The sequence below is a fragment of the Vicia villosa genome, unplaced genomic scaffold, assembly GCF_029867415.1.
Source record: "Vicia villosa cultivar HV-30 ecotype Madison, WI unplaced genomic scaffold, Vvil1.0 ctg.000029F_1_1_3, whole genome shotgun sequence".
NCBI classification, from domain to species: Eukaryota; Viridiplantae; Streptophyta; class Magnoliopsida; order Fabales; family Fabaceae; genus Vicia; species Vicia villosa.
Window position 1 is genome coordinate 613,632 of NW_026704963.1, and position 10,801 is coordinate 624,432.

Consider the following 10,801-nt stretch of genomic DNA (forward strand, 5'->3'; position numbering starts at 1 on the left):
GGGTTCTTCTAATCGGTTAGAATCAAAGTTTAATGTCTCCTAATCGATTAAAGAGGTTAATAATCAATTAAGTGACATAGTTTTTCAAACTTTCTTAATTTAGCTTGGTTAATCAATTAATACATGGATTTAATTGATTAAATCATTAAAATTACCCATGGATTGTTTAAAGGAGGTTTCTCCTCGTTTTAAAACGCATCAATTTCTAAATATAAACGCTTATATTATTTTTTTCTCTCATTTGTTTTATAATTTTTTTTCCGTTAAATTTGCCTTAGTTCCAAGAGAGTGAAATTTTTTTAAGAGTTGTTGTATCAGTTTCGTACTAAAAGCGCTTATTCAAGACTTTTATTCTCTTATGATACATTTTCAATGAATCTGAATGTTGCAAGCTTAACGTGTTAAAAGCTTGGATTCAGGTTTTGAGCTTATCCTGCATAAAAAAAAACTCTGGTGTAAGTTTTGAGCTAAGCCTTTATAAAAGCTCTATTTATTTGTGGAAGGTTATTAGGTTGATACTATACAAAAGGTGAAGTTATTGTGAAAGGTTCTTGGGTTGATCATGTGAAAAGCTCCAAGCTATTTTAAGTCGAAATCTCAAGAGAAAAATCTTGAAAACTAAAGTAGTTCAACTGGTTAGACTGAACCAATATAATTATCTAGTGTGATCTATCTATTCCTTCTCTCTTTATTTTCTGTCATTTATATTTCACTGCTCACCTATCTTTATCTTTCTCCATTCTTTTATTTCATTATTCTATCTTTACTCTCTTCTTTTTTCTTAAAATAAATCTTTTAATATTAAGATTTTTTATAAATTGATTTTCATTGAAATTCACCCCCTCTTCTAGTGGTTGGAATCACTTGGTCAACCGAGGTATATAAGAAGACTCTACTTGGCTTTGGTCCTACTGGTGGAACTAACACCATGTGTCGATCGAAGAAGATTTATATGGATTATGACAACCATCTCAAACCTATCTTGAAATAATCATAAAAGACATGGTGTGCTTGGGCTATAAGCATAGTCAATGAGCCAACACTTTGTTCTTCAAACATTCACAATGAGGAAAACTAACTAGACTTCTTGGTTATGTTGATAATATTATTGTTATAGATGATGATTTTGTTGAGAGACTACTAAAAAAAAATTATCAACAAAGTTTGAGATGATAAGTCATGGCAATTCAAGTATTTCTTGTAAATTGAGCATCTTTATCTCTCGGAGAAAATATGTGATTGATCCTTTACATGAAAATTTTATGCAAACTTGAAAATGTTTCCATTGAGAAAAATCATAGGATAGGCCTTGAGGATAAAAGTTACAAAGTTGAAAAGGGTCAACATCAAAGATTAATAGAAAATTTTATTTACTTGAAACATACTAAATCGAATTTGACATATGTAGTTAGTGTAATCAACCAATTTATTCATGATCCAAAGGAGAGACATTCACAAGTTGTAGAACATACTCAACAATATCTTAAAATCACTCTGCGGATATCTTAAAGTCACTCAAAGGAGAAATATGTTGTTTAAAAGAGGTTGAAGTATAACTATGGAAGCTTACAACGATGTTGATTATGCAGGTTTCAATAAGTGATAGAAGATCTATTTCAAACTATTGTATCTTCCTGTGTGGGAACCTAGTTACTTGGAGGAGTAAGAAATAAAATATAGTTACTCGATCATTGTGAATTATTGTGGAAGAAACAAATTTTAAAAGATTTGAAGATACATTGTGAAAGTTCCGTGAAGTTGTTTTACGATAATAAATCAACCATCTGTATTGTACATAATCATATTCAACATAACATGACAAAATACATTGATATTGACCTAGATTATATCAAAGAAAAGCGGGATAATGGATTGATAACAACAATCTCTATTTTGTTTGAGTATCAACTGAAATATGTGTTAGCGAAATGTTTACCCATAGAATGATTCGGTCAACTTATTTGTAAATTTGATGGTTGATATCAATTCATCCGCTTCAAGGAGGTATTGTAAATATTAATATAAATAATAATTTGTAATATTAGTCTAAGATCCATTAAACAAAACATATTAGGTTTATTTATCTATTTGCATTGTATTGCTTAGTAGCCTAATGACCAGAATTAGATCTCTTAAAAATAATAATTGAATTGTCGTTGTTTCGAACTCACGCACTGCAATCAAATGTTTTAACAAAACTATTTTTTTTCTATATATGCAAGATTATTTCAATATTGTAATTACCATTTTGAATAGGGAAAAAAGGAAATGCACTGACAATGTAAAGTATTTTTACACTATCAACCAATGAGAGACGTGCATCAGAATAAATCTCATTTTTAATTTTAAAAACTGAAATTACATGGCAAATTAAAGCATTTTGATTGGTTGTATGTGTAAATTGTTTTACACAGACAGTGCACTACCTTTAAACTCTTTTGAATATCTCAAAAATTTATTCTATTTTCTTTTTTAATATATATTTAGTTTTACTATTAAAATAATGATGTACTAGTATAAGCATTCAAACATTTTTTTAACTATTGAATAATTTTTTCAACACCCCTAGTGTAAATGGTCTAATGACTAAAAAGTAAAGGCTTAAATGCAATTTTGGTCCCCCTATTTAGTTATTTTTTTGATTTTGATCCCTCCACTTTCAAAACCACCATTTTAGTCCCTATTTTAAGTTTGTTGTTTGAAATTAGTCCCCCAGTCAATTTGTTACACAATTTTAGTGACGTGGCGTGATTCTTGCTTATGTGTCAATGCCAGGTCATTTGAATATTAATTAAAATCAATTTTTTATTTTATATTTATTTTAATGTTTTCATAAATTATATAGTAATAATTTTAATTCACATTTTTTTGTGCAAAATATTTTTCCAGAAAACCCTAAACATCCCTCTAAAATAAAGCCTTCAGAGCCTCTTCTCATTAGGTTTTCTTACGGCAGCTTTCTTCTACAAAATCTCTTCTACAACCCAGTTGCAATGTCACTAGCCTTCTTCACCAATCTGTCAAACCCAGCACCTTCTTCACCAATTCGTATTACCCCCAAAATGTCTGAAACAAATTTTTCAAATAAAGGTCTCTTTATGCTCCAAATAAGACCAAATTAGTGAACAACAGTTAGAAAAAACAGAAAAATATATGAATACTGGTATCGATGGTTGAAGGTGGGGGATCTGCGATGAGGGTCGGATCTGTTCATCGGAGGCGGATTTGATGGTGGTTGGGTCCGTCGGCGGTTGCAGGGGGTTAAGGACTCCGGTCAGAGACGAACGCGTGGTGGCCGGGAGGTATCCGTGCGGTGATTCGTGTTCCAGGGGGTTGACATCTTTTTAGAACTTCCTTTATTTTTTTGTTTCACTGTTTGTTTTGATCTGGTTCTTCTTGGATATGGTTGCTGATGACCATGGTTTTGATTCAAAATTACAGCTGTTAACTTATGATAATTCCCTTTGCAATTCCTTTGGAAATGTCTCTATTTCCTGCAAGGCAAAAAAAACAATGTTCACATCGTTGGTTCTTCTGATGTCTCAACATAAACAAATCTGTTGATTACACAGGTGCATATGTTGGAAGGGGATACAATGATGATTATAAGCATGGTTAAAAGAAAAATTACAAGGACTTCTCAGAATATAAAAGCTTGTGTCAATTTATGAGAAACACAGATTTTTATAGCATATGTTTGGTGGAGCGTTGGATTTGCCGCAGATTTGATTTTAGAGAAGCTACTATGTGTAGCTTTTGCGTCAAAGGTCCCAAATAACTACCAAAATGCCACTGCAGATGTGATTTTGCTAAAAAAAACGCGTTACCAAACATATATACTGAAAGAGAATGTTTTAAGTTTTGATGTTTATAAATTAAAATTTTCAAAAATAATTTTATTAAAAAAAATATTAATTGTCCAATATTAAAATTATTACTATATAATTTATAAAAACATTAAAATAAATATGAATTAAAAAATTTATTTTAATTAATATTTAAATACCTGGTATTAACACATAAGCAAGAATCACGCCATGTCACTAAAATTGTGCACCGAATTGATTGGGGGACTAATTTCAAACAACAAACTTAAAATAGGGACTAAAATGGTGGTTTTGAAAGTTGGGGGATCAAAATCAAAAAAATAGCTAAATAGGGGGACTAAAGTTGCATTTAAGCCAAAAGTAAATAACAAAAGCTTAAAGTGTTGGCATTTCTGCATGAAGAAGATTCTGAAATATAGTCCACGCGTGAAAAAAACGACAACAAAAGTTTTGTTTCGATCAAGATGAAGAGAAAGAAGTTTGTGATTGATAAGAAAAAGAGGCTGTGCGTTATGATTGTGTGCAACAATGCATGCATAGAAGAAGGGTAAATGGAAAAGCTTGTGAAATTAGAGGGAAAGAAAAGAGAATATTTTTTGAAAAAAATATGATTGTAACAATTTATTTATGGAATAATAAATCAAACAATGATAATTTCCACTCGTTTCTGCCACAAAGGTAAAGTTCTCTACAAACTTCACTCACAATAATTATAACTCAGATAATCAAACAAGTAGAAGAAGCATGTATTATTGTAAAGTGCAATTTAATGCTAAAAAAGAATCATGCAGAGTTTTATCACTACTAATACAATCACTCAAATGATGGTATTCTGAACCCTAAGAACTCGTTCAATCTTGTCAAATTGGCTGAAATTGCCCTTCTCTTTGAATAGCTGAGTATGATGGTGTCTACAATAAAAAAGATTCTCATGAGCCACATAATTTGATAGACTCATCAAACAACCTCCATGTGTGCACCTGAAGCAACCCTTATGGTATGATTTCCCATCAACATTCACCTGAAAATGAAAAATCCAAATGAACATAGATAATTAATGTTTTTATAAGATCTCAATACTTCAAATGAAAAACGTGTTTAGGGTCTGACGTGTGTTAACACGACACTAATATAGCGGCTCGTGTCCGTATGAATTGACGTACTTTTAATGAAAAATGTGTCTGATGTCTGACACGTGTCAACACGATACCAATATTATGTCTGATATTTATATGAGTCGGGTGTTTTTTTTATTAAAAATATGTGTCTGGTGTTTGACATGTGTCACGATACCAACATTTTGTCTTGTATACCTTTTCAATTGGGTACACTGTTTTGTGGCAACCAACACATTTTTCTTGAGTTCCAGCAAAATATCTTGAAATCTTGTTATTGGCTTGAACTTGATCACCAAATCTCTCAACTCTATAAATTCTTGCAATACCTATTTATGTAAAGGTCAAATGTAAGAATTTATCCAAATAAGTGCTTATTTTTATACTTGAGAAATAAATATATAGGAACTATTCACCTTCAAAGCTTTTGTCCAAATAGCCAGTCATCTTAAAGAGTTGATCAAAATGAGGCTTACAATAAACATCACCCTCAAAGGAACAATAGTTACTCAGCTGCACCAAGCATAATAATAAGAGGATTAAAATTTCTCAATATCATACATGAAATATAAAATAAGCTCTCTAGTATCGACAATATAAAAAATAAAAAATAAATAAAAAATGTCTGTGTACGTGTCAAATACTATGATATTAACATTTGTGATTATCTTTAATTTAATATCAATGTGACAATGTCGATATCATATTTGGTGTCCGTGTTTATAACCGTGCTATTTTCATTAAATGAAGCATTCCTTAATATATATATATATATATATATATATATATATATATATATATATATATATATATATATATATATATATATATATATATATATATATATATATGAGAAGATGGTGTTGTACCTTGAGGTTACCCTTGCAATGGTGGCATCTAAAGCAAGATTTATGATACACTCTATGATCAGCAGTGAGTTGTTCCATCCAGTAGACTTTCTTTTCACATACTTTACATTTCTGTGTCGTGCCTGCAAATGATGCCATCTTGAGGTTTGAATGAATCAAGGAATCTTCCTCTCTTACAAGAGAGAGGTGGTTAATTTTTGTTTATGATTTATTTTGAATATGATTATTACATATTTGGTTCTATTTATAAGAAAAAGTCACTTGACTAAAATCATTAAATAATACTAAAAAATTTGTTAATTTATTCTAAACATGATCCAAACATTAAAATATTTATTTATATAAACAGATATGCTTAATTGCAAATAGAATAAGGGTGTATAAGTCAAATAATCAATTAACAACGTGTGACATTTTTTTAATAATTGAAACCAAAGAAAACCAGACACATTTTCTATACATGAGGTTGTAAAACCATGAGTAACTTTTAATTTCTTTTTGACTAATAGGTAACTCTTAATTGAAACATTATGTATTTGGTCCTAAATAACTAACTTTTTCACTCATTAAATAAAATAGTTAGCCTTCTTTAATATATTAAATAGTCAAATTATTGTACTTTTAAAATTACCTTTTAATGAAATTAGTTAAATGAGAATAAAAAGGTTATAAAAAAGTAAATATAAATTAATTGAATGGTAACAAAAGAATAATAATTTTTACAGTGTTACATATTTTATTTAAAAGTTATTATTTAAAAAAATATATATATAATAAAATATTAATTTAAATATTTCAATTTTTTATTATAATTTTTTTAAATATCAAAATTTAAAAAAAGATTAAATGTATAGCTAAAAGTCTATGATTTGAATTTTGGATTTAAAGAATGGTCAAAAACGTTGGGTAAGTCGAGTACGTCCCTAATGTATTTCATTTCATAGGTAAAAATACACAAAGTTATAAAATATTTTAACTTTTTTTAGTAAAATAGCATAAAATATTTAATAGAAATACATAAAATTTGGTACCAATCTCTAAAAAATACATAAAATGCGTATAATTCAAAATCTGCAGAAAATTTCATAACGGGTTGCACAATAAAGTTCGCAACAAATTATACATATAAAAATCAAACTTTAAGAATATTATTAAAAAATGTATTAACTGAATTTTAAAAAAAATTGATTTATTCGAGTTGCTGATGCAGAATATAGTAAAACCTAAATCAAACTTTTAGAATATAATAAAACCTAAATAACGTAAGCTCTTATAGGTTTTGCTCATGCAGAATCCATTGTTAGAGTTTGCAGCTGCATACCCAAGAACAGATGAGAAAGATGATCCAAGAGAGAGAAGTACGAAGAAACTCAAAAGAAAAGAGGAAGAGAATAATGAAAAAACGGTATCAAGGTTTTCAAACGCTATGTCAACTGCAATTTCATTCAAGGAGTTACTTCTTGGATCTACATCCATGACAAAGGTTGCTACACTAAGGGAGGGAACATAAGTGCATCTCGACGAGGCCAGCGAAGAGATGACGATAGAGGAACATAAGTTTGGAGAATACGAATGTCCGGAATTCATTTTGTCTGCAAAGGAAGAGGATAGAATAGCAGTCTCGTTGAAGAAAGGAGTAATCGTCGAGATGTTAGGCAAGCAAATTGGTTTTAAAGCTTTGGAAAATCGGTTGAATCAGATGTGGGCGAGAAATGGGACGCTGAGCACCGTTGATCTAGGGCGTTGATGGAGGGTCCCTGGTTGATATACAATCACTACTTGTCAGTACGAGAATGGAGTCCAAACTTCTTCCCTTCTAGTGATGCAATTGAACAAATTTTGGATGAGAATATCAGGCCTTCCCCCTGAATACTATGATGCTAGAGACTTATCCTTCATCGGCAATAGAATCGGCACAACGGTCAAGGTGGATAGGAACTATGAAGCACTGACTCCGACACGGACACCGGGACACGACACGATACGGACACTCCGACACCGATAATATTGAAAATATAGGACACCGACACCGCTACATATAAGCTAATATTTGAGTTTCATTTATCCATATATTGATCAAATTTAATTCTTTATTGATAAGATTGTTTCAATACATAATTAACCATTTTAGATGTGTGTGAGATTTGCCAAAAAAATATATAAATGTGTCTTGAAGCAAAGAAAAAAAATCAAATTTTTGTTTGAAACATTTGTCTGAGTTGTTGGACATATGTGGTATAAGTGTCATACGAGTGTTGGACATTGATTAAAAGAGTGTCGAAGCAAAGAAAAAACCAATTTTTAGGGGACACTTGTCTGACTTTTCCGACACTTCTTTGACTTTTCCGACACGTGTCGTACGGGTGTCATACAAGTGTCGGACACCGACGCGTGTCGGACACCGTGACACGCCTACTCCTAGAGGTGTCCGTGCTTCATAGGATAGGAATACTTTAAGCATTGAAAGAGGTAAATATGCGAGGCGGTGTGTGCAAGTGGACCTCACTAAACCTATGCCTGCAATGTTTTCTATCAAAGGACGCCATTACAAAATTAAATACGAAGGGTTGCATCTTCCCTGCTTGAATTATGGACATTTTGGTCATTTCAAAAGAGGGTGCGGCGATCGTGGAGGTTCCCAGCCTCGAAGACTTGGAAACGTTGAATTACATCAAACTGCTAGAACCCCAGAGGAATCCATCAACACCACAAAAGAGGATGGTCCATGGGTGGTGGTCCAAAAGCCTAGAAGACAAAGAAGAGGTAAAGTGCAAGATAGCAACGACCCGGGAAGGAGATCGGTGGCAACAACTATCGGAGGCCCTCGGGCAGCATTGAATGATAGTACAGGAGGGGAGAAAATTGTGGGATCTAGATTTATTGCGCTAGAAGAGGAAATAACTGTTCTGGAAATTCTAGATGGCAATGAGCAACTCAGAAAAGAAAGAAATAAAGTCATACTTGATAGCAACGGTTGCAACTTAGAAAGAGCATTCAATGCAGAGAGAGGGAAAGAAGCAGACAAATCAAGGAAAAATTCAAAGGATAGGAAAAAGAGAGTGAAGAAACCTGTCATGAAGACTACACGTGGAATCCTCAAGGACATTAATAAAGTGGGCCCCTTTGGAAAGAATAAAGGGTTATACGAGAAAATGTAGGAGAAAGAAACCTTAGCTAAAGTTGTTGTTGGGCTTAGGACTAAAGAGCACAACAAGGATAAAGACTCCCTTTAATCCAGGACTAGTGGGCATGTCTGTGTGAAGGAAAATAGAGACTTTGATCCAGGCCCTGATGATGATAGAGAGGCATGAAGCGCCGCATAAAGGTAAGAAGGTCACAGTGGTGCTCAACTTTACTCTTTGTTCCAAAGAAATTCCGGTCAATGTCAGCAATAATAAAGAAGGTGATTCAAGTGGGGATCGTAGTGTGGAATTGCAAGTTTTGGATAATGATTCCGACATGGAAGCGGTGGAGGAAACTCCCATCCAGGCCTAAATGCTCGTCTTTTCTTCCCTTCTTAGTTTTATGGATAGTACAACAAACAGCAACATTATGCTTTGGAACTGCAGGGAGGATGTAACAAAGATTTTAGAAGAATTTGTAGAAATTATATCCGAGATGTTCTTCCAGATATTGTGGTTATTCTGGAGACAAGGATGGACCCTAAAAAGCTTGACAAAGCCTTCAAATTTATGGGTTTTGATAGCATTGTGGGGTCAAAGAATAGCGATTATTCTAGGGGGATCGCGGTGGCTTGGAAATCTAGAAATGTTATGGTCAAGGTGCTTAGGTACCACTTCCAGTTTATTCATGTTCAAATTAAGCTCGAAGATGAGGAAGAATTTCGGTTAACTCTAGTCTATGCGAGTCCCAGAACACAGGGCGTAAAGAGTTGTGGGAAGAAATTGTTAGTATCTCTGCTCAGGCCCAACAAGGGTAGTTGGTGGGTGGAGATTTCAATGACATTATGCAAGTCTCGGATAAGAGAGAAGGAAAGCACGCATTTAGGAAGAAATGTGCTATCTTCAGTAATAAAATTAATGACTGTCAGTTAATTGATATGTCTTCTGAGGGTCATTGGTTTACTTGGAGGGGGTCAGTGTTTCATGGTGGTGGCATAATTTATGAGCGTCTAGATAGAGGTTTGCGTAATGATAGGTGGAGATTATATTTTCCCAAAGCGTTCATCAAAGTGCTTCCTAGAGTGGATTCTCTGACCATCACCCGATAGTCATCAGCCTTAAGGACCCTAACATGAAAAGAGGCCTTGATAGATTCAGGTTCAAGAGCGCCTGGCTTCTTGAGAAAAGTTATCATGATTTCTTCAAAAACATGTGGAACAACAGAACTCATGTTTTAAAGAACCTGGACCTTTTTAGAAAGCAAGCTGCAGACTGGAATAAATTCAATGTCAATAGTGTTAATCTCCACAAGAAGCATCTACTTTCCAGAATTAGTGGCATTCAAAAAGCGTTCTATGAAGGAAGAGGTCATGAAGGTTTAGTCAATTTGGTATCTAAGCTTCAGTTTGATCTCAACAAGACCCTCCAACAAGAAGAATTTGTTTGGTTTCAACATTCCCGGGCCAGATGGCTAATTGATGGAAACCGTAACACAAAGTACTACCACTTAAAAGCAACCCAAAGCAGGTGTAAGAACCAGATTTACATGATTAAAAATGCTAACGGTGATTGGATCGAGGAGGCTGACCAAGTAGGTAACCTGTTTAAGGATTTCTATCAAAAACTCTTCACAAAGGATATTGAAGTTGGGCAGTGGGCAAAATACTACCTGCACTTTTCCTCCTCTTCAGGCTGATACAACGAGCCTTTTAAACAAAAGCATTTGCCACGAGGAAGTAAAGTATGCTTTCTTCAGTATGTCTCCGTGGAAGGCCCCGGGACCGGACAGATTCCCTGCGGGGTTTTCCAAAAATCTTGGGAAGTTATTGGTAATGACACTTTTGGGGTAACAAATTTGTGGGACGATC

The 10,801-nt window shown here is 33.3% G+C and overlaps 1 protein-coding gene across 1 annotated transcript; it reads right to left on the reverse strand.

The window, feature by feature from the left end:
- Window positions 1-4,491: 4,491 nt before the first annotated feature.
- On the reverse strand, window positions 4,492-6,007 carry LOC131622373 (LIM domain-containing protein WLIM1-like). The gene is made up of 4 exons (XM_058893400.1): window positions 5,812-6,007; window positions 5,359-5,455; window positions 5,141-5,271; window positions 4,492-4,848 (listed from the first exon to the last, which is right to left on the reverse strand). Exons 1-4 carry the CDS (start codon window positions 5,947-5,949, stop codon window positions 4,645-4,647), a joined length of 570 nt encoding a protein of 189 aa, XP_058749383.1. The 5' UTR covers window positions 5,950-6,007; the 3' UTR covers window positions 4,492-4,644.
- Window positions 6,008-10,801: the final 4,794 nt, after the last annotated feature.

What these genes read in the sequence shown, in the direction of transcription:
- LOC131622373 (XM_058893400.1), bottom strand. Translation starts at nt 5,949, where the DNA reads ATGGCATCATTTGCAGGCACGACACAGAAATGTAAAGTATGTGAAAAG. An exon ending in ATTGCAAGGGTAACCTCAAG is followed by an intron (nt 5,456 to 5,811) that starts GTACAACACCAT and finishes TGCTTGGTGCAG; the next exon opens with CTGAGTAACTATTGTTCCTT. An exon ending in CAGTGTACCCAATTGAAAAG is followed by an intron (nt 4,849 to 5,140) that starts GTATACAAGACA and finishes TTTCATTTTCAG; the next exon opens with GTGAATGTTGATGGGAAATC.